Here is a 19,145-nt window from a genome sequence, read left to right as displayed (position 1 = left end):
ACTGTACCCTCCACCATCTTAATTCTAGGAAAGGAGGAGATGAAATGTACTTTTCTTTTTGTGATATCATAGTTATAACTTCTGCATTATTTTATGTTTGTGTCTTGTCATTTAACTGAAAGCCTATTTTCTGATTCTTCTTCTGACTCTAACAAGAAAGAGAAAATGTACTTACATTTGATTACTTCTCTAGTACTTTCAGATATATTTGCTATATTTGTATACTGAATCAGTGTCACAATATTCTAAGAAACCTAAATTATTATCAATAAGCAAATATATAGTATTAAAAACTATTCTAAAAATATTTCTAATTTAAGCATGATTAATTCCAAATACTCAAATAGTTCCTTAAAACTGCCCATTTTATTTGCACGTGTTTAAGTGCGTTAATATATAAGTAGGCAGTGAAGAATGTAATATTGGCCACAGCAGCTGGGTTTTGTTACTAGTTGCTGAATTTCATGGCATTGTTGCCACATAAATGAAAGTAAACTGGAGGCCAATTAAAATATAATGCACTGCATGAACCTTATTACCAACTCTTGATTGGATGCTCACCTTCTTTGCTAGATTAGCCACAAAGCACTGGGTGCACAAGTTGTTCTTGGTTTTATGATTTAGCCTAAAATGATCCACAGAGAATTCTGTTAGATTGGACAACTGTGGTTTTTTTCTACTTACTTCTCTTCGATAATGATTCCAGAATAGGGTACAACATATTAAGGGAAAAAGACTGCCAAATGGTTCCTTACCTCGGTTAAAATACCCTTCACTTATTTTATAATTCACACCTGTTACTTTATAAGAAGGTAATATTTTGTCTTTGTTTGTAGATATCTGGATGGGAATCAATTTACACTGGTTCCCAAGGAACTCTCTAACTACAAACATTTAACACTTATGTAAGTAACATAATTTCTCCATCTTTAACTTATTCTATTTTATAAAAGTGGGGATGGGTAGAAGATTCAGTGAACCTTTCAGATAACATAAATTGTTTACAGTTAGCTGCTTCCCTCCTCCTGGATCATTGTGGTCCTGGGTCACTAGCTACATCTTCATTGAATATAAATCAAGAAATAGAATGTCTTGGAAGAATTTTCCCTTCTATTCAAAGAAGCATGAACACAATAAAATATAGTCAAAATATTATAGAAACAGTAAAACTGAATACTTCTTTTATAGTAATGGCTTTTTTATAAGACAAGTTGAAAGAAAAAGAAGTAAAACAATGTCTTTAGTCTTGACTTTGAGCAAAAGATGGTACATAATAACTTTAATGAAAATACATTATAAATTTAGTTTATTAGGTTTAAGTTTCTTATGTAAAGCATTGTAAAGTAAGTTATGGGTTAAAAGTATTAAAATTTAATTTATAAAACCCATATATATTTATGTAAGATTTAAGAAAACTAAACAAAGATAGATACTGAGATTCTAAGAATAAATTTCAAAATATTAAAGTTTTTTTAAATTTAGTTTGCTGTCCTCCAAAAGTAATGTCTTTCATTCATTAATGTAAACAATTTTTCTAACTATAATTATAAACGTAAGAAGATATTTAAATATATAATCATTTTGATCTGGTTATATGCACAATATATATTATAATATATACAATCTTGTATAATGTCACATTTTAGAGTAGTAGCCTTTTTGGTAATGGATAGAGTTTTTCGGAGCACAGAAAAATCAGCAAGAAAGATAATAGTTGTTAGTGGAAAAAACCTTATTAGTTCAAGTCTATTTCATTTTCAAGTATAAAAGCTAGTTTCAGAGGAAGACTGCTAGTGTTCCTGGAATAAGAAGGTTTATTACTAATTAGTGACTTCTAGGAATCTATAAGAGCAGAAAACATTGCATATCCCAGTGTAGACTTTATCTAGATACACTGAGGTGAGTTAACATGCAGAACATCTCTTTCAGTTTTTTATAAAATATGCAAAATCAAACATTCTAAATGTACTATAGACTATATCAATGACAAATGGTTAAAGATCAAAGACCATCTTCTAATGTGCCCTGTTCTGTTTCTAGTTATTTATTTGAAAGCAAGAACCAGTTGCATGTGTTTTATTCTATTTAAAAAAAAAAAAAAAGTAAACTTGCTTCAATTTCCAAAGGATCACTTTACTAGATTCGGATCATTTGAGGGACAGCATGTAATTATTTTAAACTAGTTAGAAATGAGAAATAAGATTTATGAACCCAGAAATGGCTTTACCAGTGACTGATTATACAAATATCTTTTGCTAAATTAGATACATTTGTTTTTAAATTTAGGCGTGGTATTTAAGCAGCTGAAAATACAGAGTATGAGGCTCCTATAAGATTCCTACCATTTTCAAATTATATAAGTCAAATCCAATATCAGAATTTTATTGATATTTATATATTTTAACAAAGGAAAAGTTCATCCTCCTTTTTTCTGAATCTTCCATTTTTTCATGTTTTGGATTTTGCTTCAGAAAAAAAAATAGTGCATGCACATAATGTTTAGATATATAGTGAATATATAAATAAAGATAAATATGTAATGAGAATAAAATTAAATTCATATAAGTTATGATGCATAGTACCAACTATACTTATAAATAGCCATTTATCACTGGTAAAAATTTAGCATCTCTCTTTTACTTATAATTCATTAAATAAATATTTATTGAGGACTAATGTGTGACTTAGATAAGAGCAGAAGCACAGGTGTTTTTAATGATGATATTGTGAATGTGATGAAGTTAGGGTCCTTTTAGTTATCAGATTTGAATATCTGTATCAGTGAACATGTGTGAGGATGTAGTATGTGTATCTGATGGGACTTTCAAGATCAAAGGTTTATTCTTCACTGGTAAGGTACGTCTCTTGTGTGTCACCTCCAAGAAAGCTCTCTGTAGAAGAGAACAGCCCAAGTCTATGGAAACAGTCGCAGAGGAATGTGGGAAAAACTCCTTCTCAAGCTTCTGTACCAAATGAGACTGGCCATTGTGCTCATGCTTCATTGGCTGACACAAAATATATTCACAACTGATTTGAACAGTACAGGATGCGAATAAATATAAATAACGTTGTAATTTACCCCAGAGAGTAATCCAGTGTTTTATGATTTTCAGATAGTATTAAAATGCTAACAATACTGGTATGACTATTAACAGGCAGAGCCTGTTGTCTAAGATCAATAATATTTCTATCTTGGTTCATAAGACTCTGTGTATTTTTTATTTTTTTTTTCCTTTAGAGACTTAAGTAACAACAGAATAAGCACCCTTTCCAATCAAAGCTTCAGCAACATGACCCAGCTTCTCACCCTGTGAGTGTGAAAGTGTGGTACTGTGTATTCATTATGTCATGGGACAAAAATACATTTACCCCATGCTGGCCATCCTCGTGAATGGAAAGCATCTCTGTACTCAAGGAATATCAATTTCATTCGGAGAAACAGGCCAAGCCTCAAACAAGAGCAGATTTTACAGAAAATGTTGGGGTCTCAGGGGAAAAAAAAGAGTAATTTAGCATGCTTGTGGGAGGGTTGTGGGGATCCTTACCACTAGCCTCTGGAATGATCTTAGGGAGATAATGGTTGAGGGAAGGGCAGGCAGAGGGAAGTATTTGAGGTCATGTTAGAGAGACAACACAAAGATAATGTATATCATGTGTAAATATCCTCGATTTATAAAATACTCAAAGAATTAATTTCTTAACTGCTTTATTTAAAATATGACATTGGGGCATTATTGGATTTCTGGATAAAGTAAAAAGGCTTATGTATACTTTCAGAATTCTCAGTTACAACCGTCTGAGATGTATTCCTTCGCGAACCTTCGATGGACTGAAGTCTCTTAGGTTACTGTAAGTATCCTGGCTTCAACAAATACCTCTCTACCCTATGGTCTGAGTTTTGAGCTGTCTTTTTAATGAGTTTTACTGTTTTATTGATACTTGGCTATGTCAGGATAGATGCATTAGGATTCACCATAAGTTTGGAAAGAAAAATTTCTATACCTTTGATGGGAACGGCATGGATTTCTCTTTTGTAATACTTGTTGCTACATAGCCATTTGCTTGATAAGAAATAACATTAAAATGGGCATTTTATATAGCTCCAATTAATTTCTGAAGCAATAAACTTATTTTATTTAGAAATCTCATAGTGCATGAATACATTTTTTTACTACAAAAATGTACTTTATATAAAATAAAACATCACTCCCACTCCCCTTCCTCATAATTAACAGTTAAAACAGCTTGAGGTGCCCATCTGGTCTTTCTTTATAAACATTTGTTTTTATGTCTTATTATATTTCTCCCCACAGCTATATAACTTTTAAAAGTCATAAAGAGGATCTTTTCTTGTTCTGCCATTAGCTATTTTTATGTAACATGTGCTTTAGAATGTTTCTATTCTATAATACCTAGAGATTACTCGACTGTTTAACTAGGACTGAGTATTCCATAGGTTGAGGAAACATAACCTAGGTAATCATCATCATCTTCACTATCATTTGGTTTAATTGTGAATTTTCATTATTCTATACAATACTCTGGTGAACATTCTGTGCATTCACCTTGGTGCAGGCATTGTGGCATTTTAGCAATGACTTAGGATGGGAAGGTGCTGTCAGGTAGTTAGAGAAAATATCAAAAGTAACTGTCAAACTGTCTGCAATGCAAGATTATCTTGATTTACAAATTTATGTTTTCATCAACTGCTTAGTAGAGTACCTTATTCTAAGCACTCTTGCAAACACTGAATACTATTAATCCTTTTATTTTTCTCTATGTGACAGATTGAAAATTGTTTTCCATTCCTGTTTCAATTTGCATTTCTAATTACTAAAGCATTTGAGTATATTCTGTTTGCTTACTGAGAATTTCTGCTTCTTATTCTAATGAAGCCTGATCATATCATTCCCCCATTTCCCACTAGGTACTTTGTTTTTTCAGTATTAATGTAGATGTCATTATGTACTTACTACTTAGACTGTACTTTTTAGGTCTTTTTATAAAGGAATTAACCTTGCATCTGATAATTTTGCAAATGTTTCCCATTCTGTTTTATAAATGGAATCTTTTACCTCAGGGATGTATTTTTATATTATAAAAATTTGCTATTCATTTTCTTTCCGGTTTTGGGTATATATCATTTTTTTGAAAGCCTTTCATGTCCCATGATTGTATAATGGAGTGTGCTTTGTTTTAAAGCGGTGTTAGTTTTATTTGTATGCTTAAGTCTTCAATCTGGGATTTATAATGTGTAGAAGATGTAAGGTAGAAACCACCTTTGCTTTTCCAAATGGATATTCAGTTGCAGGATAATCTATTTTTTTCAACAAGCTAAAATGCTTATTATAAACCAAAGCCTCATACATTCATGGATCTGAACTTTCTGAAATGTGGGAAATTTAATCTTAATTTCTCTTGCTTTCAGTTCTCTACATGGAAATGACATTTCTGTTGTGCCTGAAGGTGCTTTCAATGATCTTTCAGCATTATCACACTTGTGAGTACCTAGTTCATGAATTTGGGTGAAGGTTCAGACTACCCCTGAGTTTGGAACAGCCCTCTTACCGCTACTTTTATCAAAACATTGTAAAATGTGACTGGTTTCATCTTTAAAGAAAATGTAAAGATTTGCAACCTGGATATGATGCCCACTACAAGACAGCTTTAATTTACCCTTGGTTTTTACCCTCAATTAGTTGAGTTTTCTTTGCTACCTAAAGTGTGTGTTCTACAGACATGGCTCTCTAACCCAAGGAGCCTTTTTTCTCTTCCCTTTGCTTTCTGATTCTAGAGTATTAGCTTCCCTTGAACTTGCCCTGGTCCAACCCTACTATTCTGAGTCACATCCCAAGCATTACATCTTCCAAAAAGCCTTCCCTAGTTTGTCCAAACTGAACTCATTTTTTACCTAGCTTTTAATATGGCATCATGCCAAAAAAATAAATAGATAAATAAATAAATAAATAAGTCGGCATGGTTCAAACTGACTTTATAATCAGGTAGTGGTAAATAACCATGTTAATATTGAATTGTTCTTTGTGCTAACATTCATAACAGCCCATATTTAGGTCCATGTTTCTTGAAAGCAGAGTAAAGCAATTAAAATATATGTGATAACTAGGGTTCACAAAACTCATTTGTGTAGAATTCCAGTGTTCTATTTTTACTGGGTATAATAACTTGACAAATTTAAGAAGTGCAGGGATCACTGCAAGGTTCCAGAAAGTCCTTTGATGATGTTGAATTTGATATCACCTGGTGAGTCAACCTACTCCCATCTAAATATGGATGTCAATTGGGCCTCAATTCCTTAGAAGTTCGCCTACCATGTTCCCCCCATAGCTTTGCACTACCCTCCAAATCTCCAAAATTTCAATAAGATTAGAAAGTTAGAAAACTGGGAAAGAGGGATGTTTGGAGAGTAGGATCCAATAGTCAATAATTTTTTTTGCTCTTATGGGGCTGTTATCAGTGTGAGTTTTTAATCCATCTGTCAGACTGCTCTCTACTGTTCATATTCCTTCCACTGGACTACTAGGTACCAGGAGGCAAAACCTCCAAATTATTTTTATTTTTATTTTTTTTAATCTTTAAGCCCTCAGACCTACCTCAAAGTCAGTATCACAAACTCCGTGGTTTCCATCTGCATGAGATATAATGAATGAATCCCTTAGCTCAGGGGATAGGATTGCCACCCAGTGTGGCAGAGAACACATCAAAAAGGGGAAAGTGGACATTGCTGCTGGAGTTAGGGTCATGAATCAAAAATAGCTACACAGGCAGTGTGCTGCTTGAGCTGAGCAGAGCCTTGTCTTTGTGTGAGCCTCTCCCTCCCACAAGGAGTGCAGTTTGAGCCTTCTCTGTCATGTGCCCTATCCTCTCTTGTATTTCATTCATGCATTTGTCTTTTGTGGCTGAGATCATAAAAACCTCTGCTCCATTCCCTTTTCCCGCTTCGTCTCCTGTCATAGCAAGAATTTGGTGAATGTCAGTGAAAATGAGATGAAATGGTTCAAAAACATGATTTTGCTCATTTTTAATTTAGAAGGACTTGCATCTGACATATATAGGAAGAAAAGAGTTACTATATTCCAATTCTTAGTTGAAGTCAGGCATTAAAATTGCTATAATATAAAAGATGATTTTAAGTATGTCCTGGAGAGTCTGACAAAAAGAATAAGATCAATATGCTTGAACTCCAGACCTAGAAATATCAATAATCAGAAATTAATTGTAAATCAGAATTAATCAGTTTTTAAATGCTGCTTTATGTATCTTCTACTTGTGCCCAAGTTTCGCAAAACTGTGAACAAATTAATTAACTTTTCACTCAGTTTCTTAACCTGTGAAGTAATTCCAATGTTATTGACTTAATAGAAATTACCACTTAAAATAAGATGGTGTAGTTGGTACAGATGGCATAACCCAGCTCCCATAGACAGTATAGTGTAATAAAAATCAGCTATTATCTTAATTACTTTTCTATCACTACAACTCCTGATGTGAGTCAGAACCAAAGTCCTAAAATGAAAGACTTTGTGAAATGACAGATGGTCCAATCCAGCTCTGTTAGACTAGCTTTATGTATCTTGATTATTTCATGCCATTTAGTACCTCTGTGTGTTGACACTTACCCTCACCTGAATTATCCTTCCAACCTTTCCCATCTACTTAACTCCATCTGTCTCAAGTAGGTTAGACTGTCTCAAACCATTAGCTCCCCCCCCAAAAAAAAATAGTAGTCTCTGTTTGTAGGCTTCTTGAGAATACTTCTACAATAGCAGTGATAAATAATTTTCAAATGAAAATTATTTGTGCCTGACTATTTGCTCATCTCCTCAGCACAAGGAGTTCTTTGGAGTTAAGAATGATGCCTTATTCATTCATTGAGTCCTTGGAACCTTTCATAGGGATTTGAGTTCATAGTAAATAATTAGTAAATGCAGGATGCCTTTAGAGTGTACTTATATCCAACATCAACCTTGTCTCTGAAAGTATGGGAGACTTTGCGAAGCTCAGGTAAGTGTTAACATTAGTGACAACTCACTAAATCCCCCAGATGCTCATGGTTCAGGAAATTTGGGAACTCCCCAAAGTCTCCATTTTATTCTAAAGTGTTATCATCAATAAAGCTATTGGGATTTTCTACTGAGCATCACTTTGAATTCTGTTCCCTTAGGAAATAACAATGCTTCCATACTGTGTGTGTGTGTGTGCTTTTGTGGTGTTGTTTTTCCAGAGCAATTGGAGCCAACCCTCTTTACTGTGATTGTAACATGCAGTGGCTCTCCGACTGGGTGAAGTCGGAGTATAAGGAACCTGGAATTGCTCGCTGTGCTGGTCCTGGAGAAATGGCGGATAAACTGTTACTCACAACTCCCTCCAAAAAATTTACATGTCAAGGTATGGTTTTTAAATATTTGCACATCTTTTTTTTTAAATCACTTTTAATTCAAAAACAAAAATTCAGCTAGACTTCTAAGTTCCAGTTGATAAGCCCAGTAAATGATGACTTTTTCTATCTCTGTTCTTGGACAAGAAAGAACTGTTACTCAAATGCCCAGCTAAAGAACTAGCATTTTCAGATACATTGCAGAAATGACTAAGTTTTCTAGAGGATTTAGATAGAAGCACAATTTCTGGAAATTCCTTTCATAGTCTCTAACAAGTACAATGTTCTGCTTTTGCCTTGCCTGAGCATGTGCCCTGCTCTTAGGGTTGCCAGGGCCCTGTGGCTTCCTGATACCAGGTAAGAAGAAACCCCTCAAGGGGTCAGCCAAACCTTCTGACCCGCCTCATATGCCACAGACTCCCTGTGTGGATGTTCCTATGTCTTGATCCTTCGCATTCCGTTCTTTTCCCTTTGATGTATTTGTGAGTTCCAAATAGTGTCTTCATAACAAATATTACTTTATTCCATTATTACAAGAGTAATCTGTGAACAAATTCAAATCTAAGTAGGAACACTTTAAACTCTAAATCGAAAACTACAAACAATGAGAAACAGAAATAAGATTAACCATTATCACAAGTCTTAGAGACAACTACTATAAATTTGTTTCATGCATTTTGATTTTTGACAATCTTATATATGAGCTTAGGTTCCTTACCAAAAATGGGATAGAAGGTAGCTATTATTCACAAATTGTAGATGTTTTAAGAGGACTGCTTGAAATTATTATATAGAGGATAAAAATTCTTGAAACTTCTAAATCTATAGTCAGCAAACATTGAATAAGCTTGTTTTATGTTTAAAACTAAATCCTTGTATTATGAAACATGAAGAAGTTTATGGTATGGTATTCACTTCCAAGTCTTGCAAACCTAGCTGGGAAAATAATTTTTTAACACTTGAACATTTATGCAGGAAAAGAATATTTGGGGAGTAAACATTGTGCTATAAGTAGATAACAGCATAAGTTTGAACCTCAGCCTGGTCAGGGGTAAATCCTGGCTTCATTTCCCAACAGTTAGATAACCTTAGTTTAATCACTTAACAAATCTGTGCCTCGGTTTCCTCATGAGTAAGAAAAGATGACAGTATCAACCTTAAAAGGTTTTGATAGGATTAAATGTTTTGATATGTTCAGGTTACATGTCTCACAGTAAACACACAATATAGGTTAGTGATGCATGTATTCCAACATTTCAGAACTCCAACAAAAAAATGGTTTATTGATAAAGAAGGAATTTTCAAAAATCACACCCACCTAACATTTTAAAATTAGCATCTAATGCTTTTTTCATACCTAAATATGTTTGCAAAACCATCATAACTTGCAGAACATTCCAAATGTTAGCATTTTAAAACAAACCTTTTTGGGTGTTCTTTTTAAATGTATTTGGTGGAATGTAAGTGCCACAACTAAGTTTAAAAAAAAAATAAAAGAAAGATAACCATTCACATATTTTATTGTTCTTCTTCCTAGAACTTCTTTTGTTCTCTTTGAATTTCTATCCCAGTACCTCAGAAAATTCTAACACTTTGGTACAATATGATTTCAAGTTTTTAAGTTTCCCACCATCAAAAGTCTATAAATGCTTACATTTTCCTCTGAATTGAATTGTTGTCATTAATACTGGTGCACCATTAATTGAAATGACATAATTATTTATATATGCTTTAATATCATTATGAAAAGCAAGGTAAATCTTATTGCAATGCCTCTTAAGAGGTTAGGTGCATTTATTGCAAGAAACTTTACAAGTGACAATGATTTTGAACTGTTTAAATTGTTCTTTCATAATCCCAGATATTTCTTTGTGGCAATGGCCAAGGTTAGTTTCCGGTGAACAGAGAGGTATACCATTCTTTGGCAATGTGAGGCAGAAATTACTATTGAAGGTGAAACATGAAATCTTGTTTGAGGGAATATTATGGGGCAGATTACATGGGGAAGTTGAGAAATTGCAACCTAGTTCTGTTACACCTCTCTGCTCAGGTGAACCCACATTTCTTTTTGAAGAATGCTGGTGCTTATTCTTTCTTAAGTTTATAATTCCCTGGAGATGTTTCTGTTGTTATTTTTGTGGGATGAGTTGGGGGATGTTATAACACAATTTTGAAGAGCTATATACTTATAGTCCACCCTGGAACATTATAGTTTGCATTAATTTATTAAATGATCTCAGAAATTCAGTACATGCTTAATATATATATATATGCAAATTTAACTAAAGGTTTATTTAATTTATTTGACCTTTTCGTTCTTCATTTCATGACTGTAGCATCTCACATACTTAGTATAGCCTGAATGGAAATAGGCTTGCAGAAGATAAATTCTTATCTGTACTATTCACTACAACTTTCTGCAGATATGAAAATGTTCTCCATCTGCACTAGCTAGTATGGTAGCCCCCAGCCACATGTGGTTATTGAGAAAATTAGCATGTGGCTAATGTGATTGGAGAATTGAAGTTTTCATTTCATTTAAATCTAAACTTAACTATCCGCGTATGACTCATGGCTACCAAATTATAGTAGTAATTGCTGTAAAAGCTCAAAGGAAGAAATCATGGTAATGTCCAGGCTGTAGAACATTTCATGATGCAAAGATGTCTAAACCAGTAGTTGGGACAGATAGACCATTGTGAGGATGGTGCACCTGGTGGGCAGAACTGCAGGAGCAGAGCTGCATTGTGGGAAAGTTTTGTACCTGTTTCAGTGCCCCCAGGAAACAGAGCTGGGATTTGTTAATTGACAGATAATAGAAAGTCCTAGGTCTCTCAGCTGAACTTTGGCAGATTAGTTTAATATTCACTATATTACCAAATCAATAAATTATGCATATTTGAAGTTATCCCTTAAATAGCTAAAAGCATGGATACAGGACAGTTTGCAACAGTGCAAACATTCAAAACTCAACACATGTCATGCAATTGCATTTAGCAGACAAGAATTTAATTCAATTTTCTATACCTTAATATAATTTTAGAGTGATAGCAAGCACTGAAACTCAGAATGTTTTTTTGCATTTGTCTCAACATTTGTCAAAATATTGTGAAATTTCCTTTTCTTATTATTTCTCTGCTAGCTCAAGAATTATGACAATTTAGACTGGATCTTTGCCAATATTACTACTGCTATCACTACTGATACTAATAATAAATGATCACTTCCTTTCTCAGTTATAGCATTATGCTGAGCACGTTACCTACATTTTTATCATTTAATCTTGACATTATTCCTATGTGAGAACTGTCATTTCCCCATTTTAGAGAGGAAAATATTGCATGTAGGGTGACTAATAATATATCAAAATCTGAGTAAAGGAAGACAGACTTTGAACCCTGAATCTCTGACTCAGAGCATGTTGTTGAAATTTACTTTGTAATTTTCTATAAAAAATATGTTCAGAACAATGTATCAGTCTCAATAAGATTGATGCCTACTATGGAAACATACTGAGAAAATGAAAATTATGAACTATTCTCAGAGGTTTGCTAGAAATATTTACTTATAAGAAATGGGTTAGTAGAACACAAGGTATTCAAATCTGTTAATCAAAATAATTCACTCAAGGATATCTCCTGAGTCCTGTGCTGTTGAACATGCATGCTTTAGGAACTTGAGAGCAATAAAGTGATGTTCCTTTATCTATTTTGTAAAAGAATGTTTTCATATTTTAATTTAATTTTCCTATTGTTAGAGCAGTGTGAATCTTTTTTATTTTATTCATGGAATGCATGTAAGTACAAAATCTCCCAATATTAAGGTTTGTCAGCATATAATTTTAAATCACAGCATAAAGATAATATTCTTTATTTGAAGCCAAGTTTATAAAACTAAATTTTAAAATAGTCATTTTATTCTGCAATAAAAATCTATGCAATTATTTTGAGGAATTATTTCAATAAGAACTTATTCAGTTTTTCAGAGTATTTTCTTTATTGTACAATGCCATATTTTTTGATATACAACAAAAATAAGGAACAGAATGAAACAGATGATCAGAGCATATTTAATTAATACCCAGACAAGAACATTCTTGAGTGGAAAAATAGGTGGTCATTACCTCTGTATCCCAGATGACCACCTCTTCTCTTCACCTTCAGATGACATTAGAGCGATCGGTCATTCTATAAGAAAATAGAAGTTTTTGTCTCTCCTGATTTTCATTAACAAAATTATCATGCAACTTGAAATTTGCTAATTTCCAATATTCCTGTTAAGACTCCTAGTTTAGGATGATTTAGCTACACTTTAACTAAACTCCAGGTGGTTTTGTTTGTTTGTTTGTTTTTCATTTATAAACATTTCTTGAACACTTAAGCATGCTTAGGAGTGAGCATTCTATTTGAAATTAATGATATATACCTTCATTCATTTAATAAATATTACAGTTCCTACTATATGCCAAACACAGTTCTGAGGTTGTAAGAATACAGCATTATGCAACATAGAATATAAACCTCTATCTTCTTGGAGTTTATATTTTATTAGTATATATGTTTAAGTAGATAATTCTAAAATAATTTGGAATTTTGGTGATAGAAATACATATTAGATATTAGTGATATCTACTTGAACCACACAACTATGAAATGGTAGTGACATTGCTGTGTCCATGAAGCCATCAGGACATTGTCACAGGAAGCCAAGTAGAAGTGAAATTAGAAATGGAACAGAGGTGGAGACCCAGGTAGACAGGTGTCTGACAGCCATGGGATCGAATAAACACACAGAAACGCTGCTAAAAAATGTAATTACTTTATTTGTAGGAGTCAGCTTGAGTGTCAAGAACCTGGAAACTTTTGAAATCCTAAAATAATTAACATTTTGCCACCCACTGGCTGATCTCTTGTCCTAATTATATACAATTTGGGGTAAAAATGGGAGTTCATAACCCACTTGATTCTAATGTATGAAATATGATATGCCAAGAGCTTTGTAATGTTGTGAACAACCAATAATAAAAAAAAAAAGAATTCTGTAGATTTGGGAACTCCTAGTAGAAATTTGACCACCCCTCAGCAACAACATTGAAATACTACTAATTTTTTGCAAGGGCAACTTCTTCCTTTTAGGGGGATTTTTTACAAACTTTGTTTGTGTCTCAAAATTGTTGATTGATATTATCTTTAGTTATTAACTAAGTATGAAGATGATTAACTAATTTACCCCAAACTATAAATAATGGGAAATTCACTATTTTGAAACATTATTTAGAATTTTACAGTTTCAGATTTAGGATCACTAATATATTGTTTTAATTTTTAAATAGCATTATTTTGGGGGGATTATAATGTATACATTAGCTAAATTCAGATTATATATAGTATATAATTATATATATACTATATATAATTATCTATCAAAAGTATATAGTTATATAGTTATATATCAAAAGCACCACTCTTTAAAAAATAAACAGGGACTATTTTTCATTATATGTTTTAAGATTTTGAACTGGGAAATTTTTAACTGACGTTTGTTTTAATAGGGTCAAGAAAACCAACAATTATACATTCAGTTTTGAACATTTCACATCCATATTCTCTTTGATATAATTCCATAAAATAAGTATTGTTCTTTTATGTTTAAACATAAGAAGTTCATTTATTGGTCTAAGATCACATTTAAACCGGAGTTAATGATCAAGCCCGGTGATCCTAAAGGAGTCACATGTAACCTTTTATGCAATGCAAATTCACAGAATTTTAACCCCCATCATCTGGTGCCCATCTGTATCTCTCAACTGAAACTATTATGAGGACACCAACAACTTCCATGTTTCTAAGTTCAATGGCTTCTTTTCAGTTACCATTGGCTCTCTCTTCATTTTAGGCAATGGTGGCTACAGCTCCTTTATATACATTATAGTTTTCTCTTTCTTTGTTCCGATTGCCAACATCTCCTTTTTAACACAGTCTTTAATGTAGACACGTGTAATTCTGTCCTTGGCCCTATTACATTCTTGATTGAATTCAGTCTGTTGCTCAACTATCTAGCCATGACTTTCATTATGAACTTCAAACGCATCTTTCCATTCACTTTGTGGATTCCTTTGCCTTAATGGTCTGTAGAATCTAAAAACACGTATTGTAAGATTGCCTTCTCATTTCCCACATTCTTTCTCTAATTGATACATGTGTGTCTTGACTGCTGAACAGTAAGTTTTTCCAGGAACTCAGGCATTTTTTTGGCCTTGATCCTCCCAAACATAACCTGGTGCCTGGCAAAAAGTAGATCCTCAATAATTATTTGATAAATAACAATGGAATGTTAACAAATATATCTCTGCTGTTAATGCTTAAGAAATGCAGTGCTTAAGAAATGCAAGTGAAACATAGACTCACTGGTCTTGAATAAAAGTCTCCTTTTGGCTCATTATGACCAACATCAAATATTCTCTACATATGTCTTTTTGTCTTTGTTCTACATCAGACTGCACTAAGGGCAAAGCTAGAGAATTATGTTGTTGGATTCATGTTTCTGGGGGATGCCAGAATTAAGGGAGAGTCAGGAGCATGGTTAGAAATTTTTGTTTGGAGCTTTTGGCAATAAATCATAGTGGTATACAACTCTCAGTGGGTAGTAATATTGGTGTTAGGTGCATAGCTAGTGATTTGAGTCAAGTAAGCAAGTCCACCTACAAACCTTAATGGATTTGAAGTCCAGCAGTTCATTCATTAAAGATTAAAGTAATTGGCAGAAACAGACTGTGAACCAAACCTTCTTCTCAATTCCCTTTGAATTATTAAACTAAGCACACTTATATCCATGGAGCTGATGTTACATGCTTTCTTAAGTCAGGACTAACTATTACATCAATCCAGGTACCCTACTCCAGCCGTATTCATTTCAGCAACACTAGTACACAACCATCTTCTGGAAATGAGATTTCTTCTCCATGGTGCCCATTGCATAAGAACTAATTTGTTGACAATATTTGAACAGTTCTTGGAAACAGTTAGCTTTATAAAGGGAAAAGGCTTGAAAATTACATTTCCCTTCCAAGCAGCAATGCCAGAACCAAAAGAACCTCCCCTGCTTCCTCAAGTTATTCTGTTACTTTTAATGGCTGTTCACACCAAATTTCCAAATCATGATCATATTCCTCAACAATATGAAAATCATTAACCCTGGGTTCTGGTATACCAGAAGTTAATTATGTCTTGATAACCACTTCCATTCCTATGATGTTCTTAATAGTTCCTATAGTTTTCAAATTTTTCAACCATCCCTGGAGTCCTTGTGTGTGTGTGTGTGTGTGTGTGTGTGTGTGTATATATATTGTGTGTGTGTGTGTGTGTGTATATATATATATATACACACCAAAAAAACCACACACATCATTGTAAGTATTTGGAGATACAAAAGAATTCTGCTATGTACATTTGGAATTTATACAACCTACAATCATCTTTTGCATTCCTCAATTCAAATTCAAGTAATAGAAATAAATTATCTTTGAAGAACTGATTTTAAAGAAAACTATCAGAAATGAGGAGCAAATAGAATGCCAGCTCTAGAAGTCTGTTTTACTAACTGAAGTTAGAACTCAAAATTTTACTGTGTTCCCAAAACCAGTGCCCCCAAAACAGTTCAGCATGTTTAACAAATTGTCAGAGTAGCCTTTCAATGTGAAAATGCCTATTACCCTGATTTTTCAACTACACTGAATATTTATACAAAGAGACAAAAATCTTCTTTCATATACATGTACAAATTCTCAATATGAAAATAATTCGGCTTAATTAGTAACATAGGAAATTAAATTTGTTCCTAGGGAAAAATGGACAAATTAGATATTGCTTATTAGTCATTTGGTTCAGTGGACATCTACTAAATAAAATTATTGATTCTCTGGTAAAATGGACAAAGATTCCTTCATCCCAGCAGTTTTGTTACCTATTGACTTAGTAAGTTCTTCAAGGTATATCCACATCCCCCTCTCAACACTATCTCTAGCTTCTTATCTAAATACTTAAAATTAAACTTAACTTTTGAAAGGCATCTCATTGCACAGGATGAACTTGAAAACTGCCAGCCCTGAACTCTTCTACTCAATCATAGACTTACCAAGTTTGAAAGCACAGTAAGACCAAAAAACATTTTTCCTCAAGGTCTTGGGATACAGCCAGATGAATGTTCACATGCTTGCACATACTGACCTAATGTTTTGCTTGCATTTCACAAAGGTTTCATCTCCTACCTTTGTTCTGAGTTCCATTCTTTCTTCTCTCCCAAATAATTAGAAATTATTTTGCTATTACTGACTCTAAATAGAATTTTAGCAAACACAAAGCCATTTATTGTGAGATGTTATGCTAATTTAATTAACTGTTTGAACTAATTCCAACCTTTAATTTCTCTAATATGCTGATTAGTGACAACAAATTTTTTTGTTCTTTAGTTGATAAGTAATGGGGGAGGAAAGAAATTGAACTTCTTGAGGCCCACTTCAGAATTAATTCCAGTAATTTCCAAACTACATTTTGATACAGAGACTGAACTAAGTTGTTTTGGTTATCAAGAAAAAAGTGGAAGGGATACTGGTATTGATAAGGTGGTCCCTAGTGAGTGAGGTATCACTAGAAGCAATTACCACCCTTTCCATTAACACTGTCATCCCAATAACTGTCATCCATTTCCAAATGTTGAAAAGAAACAGGAATTTCAATGCAAATATAACTCAAGGTTTTCCTTTTCAGTTCAGTGTTGCTAATAGAAAAACAACACAAAGCACTCTTTTTTTCATGGGTTTTAATTCAAAATTGTTATTTGAATAAGTACTGGTATTTCCCATGGTGATGAACTCCACAACCACTATGTAAATTTGCATAACCCACAAACATATGCTCTAATCTGTAGAGTAATTTCATGAAAGATAGCTTAAATAAGCAGAAGTCATACAGTATTTTGGGTAAAGTTACATTAGAAGGTTATGTCAGTGATAATAAGGATTGGGGGCATGCTCAACATATATTCACAATAATTATCCAAACCATTTTGTTAGGAATAGTGTGTAATGACATGCAGGACTGAATTTACTGTTGCTCGTTCCAATGAAGATAAAGAGCTACAAAGAGATTGTTGGTAACAACAATACAATGAATTTTTTATAAAATATTTCTATTTTATATAGAGAGATGCCACTTTTCCATCATCCTAGTCAGAAACAGCTTCTTAAAAGAAAGCTAATGAGCTTTTACAAATGTAAATAAGTAGCATCAGTGGAACATAATTTTATGGAGAACAGTTCATTTTCAGCATTATTAGCTATTTATCAAATAAGTGCAAATAATGGGAAACTAGTTGCATTTGATCTAGGCCTACTATGGATCATGAAACTTAAAAATGTGAGACTGCAAGTACAGGTCATTTTAATGATACTTATTTTTCTTGGAGAAGAAAATGTGGATCTCAGCTATCATCTATTGTGCTAAAGAACTAACAAACTGAATTAAAAGGATGCAAGTGAGAATGTAATGGAGACTACATTTTTACTTTATTTCTATATGTATAATAGTAGCAGTGAGGCTGGGGGTATAGCCAGTGATAAAGCATGGCTTAGCATGTGTGAGGCCCAAATTTCAACCTCTAGCACACACATAAAACAATACAAAACAAAACCAAAAAACCCAAACACCTCACCAAGATCACAGAACGCGGATTGTATCTCCTGTGTGAAAGTAACAATACCAAGCTAGTGCTATCTGGGAATGTGTGTTCTATTATGCTTTTAATTATAGTGATAGATTTCTACTTTTTCATAAAACTCTCATATCCCATCACTACATTTATGGTCCTCTCTGAGACTAATAGTATGCATTTCCATGAAACTGGCTAAAACTGAAATGTAGGCAGTTACCATGAAATGCATCCACTTAAACTTTGAACTCATAAGGGAATTTACCCTGTGATGTTGATGTCATTAACATTAGACACAAACCCCCTAAACTATCAATCCAGAGTCCAGATCTGACCCAAAACTATCACAGCCATGTGTTGCATGTTTGAACACCTGATTATGCTGATTCCTTGTTTCATTTTGTTGGGGAAACACATATAGATACATGACCTATAATTGTATCCAAAATTTACTGTTACATTAAAGAGTAGAAATAATTTTAAATGAACTAACATTGAAAAAAATCTCTTTCTCGTATTTTTCAATTAATTTTTAGGCCCTGTCGATGTCAACATTCTAGCTAAGTGTAATCCCTGCTTATCAAATCCCTGTAAAAATGATGGCACCTGTAACAATGATCCAGTTGACTTTTATCGATGTACCTGCCCCTATGGCTTCAAGGTAAGTAGATGCTGTTGTGAGAGCCACAGTCTGGAAACATATCTTTTTTTTTTTCATAATTCTACTATGCTTTCTCTGTGCTCTGTGGATGTCCTCATTTGTATTCAGCCTAACTTGGCCATTCCTTCTACAGGGGCAGGATTGTGATGTCCCAATTCATGCATGCATCAGTAACCCATGTAAACATGGAGGAACTTGCCATTTGAAAGAAGGGGAAAAAGATGGATTCTGGTAAGTCATGAGGCTGTGATTTCCTTTGTCTGAAGTATTGGAGCAAGAATAACTAAGAAAACAGGCATTTTCCTTTTCAAACCCAAGGGCATTCTTTTAAAAAAGAAAAACATAATAAGGACAATATGTATTGGTCCCTCCCAGAGGTATACT

At 33.4% G+C, this 19,145-nt stretch overlaps 1 protein-coding gene across 4 annotated transcripts in view; it reads left to right on the top strand.

The window, feature by feature from the left end:
- The window catches only part of Slit2 (slit guidance ligand 2), a 332,041-nt gene that overhangs the window by 273,608 nt on the left and 39,288 nt on the right, over positions 1-19,145 (top strand). For all 4 annotated transcript variants that reach the window (XM_026402876.2, XM_026402858.2, XM_026402870.2 and 1 more), the window contains 7 exons: positions 837-905; positions 3,239-3,310; positions 3,778-3,849; positions 5,429-5,500; positions 8,243-8,406; positions 18,637-18,761; positions 18,895-18,992. In XM_026402876.2, coding sequence (XP_026258661.1) covers positions 837-905; positions 3,239-3,310; positions 3,778-3,849; positions 5,429-5,500; positions 8,243-8,406; positions 18,637-18,761; positions 18,895-18,992 — 672 coding nt within the window. The remainder of the gene's footprint in view (positions 1-836; positions 906-3,238; positions 3,311-3,777; positions 3,850-5,428; positions 5,501-8,242; positions 8,407-18,636; positions 18,762-18,894; positions 18,993-19,145) is intronic.

This window comes from Urocitellus parryii, chromosome 10, assembly GCF_045843805.1.
Source record: "Urocitellus parryii isolate mUroPar1 chromosome 10, mUroPar1.hap1, whole genome shotgun sequence".
NCBI classification, from domain to species: domain Eukaryota; kingdom Metazoa; phylum Chordata; class Mammalia; order Rodentia; family Sciuridae; genus Urocitellus; species Urocitellus parryii.
Note: the sequence above shows the minus strand (reverse complement) of the source record. Positions and strands in the feature narration are given on the sequence as shown.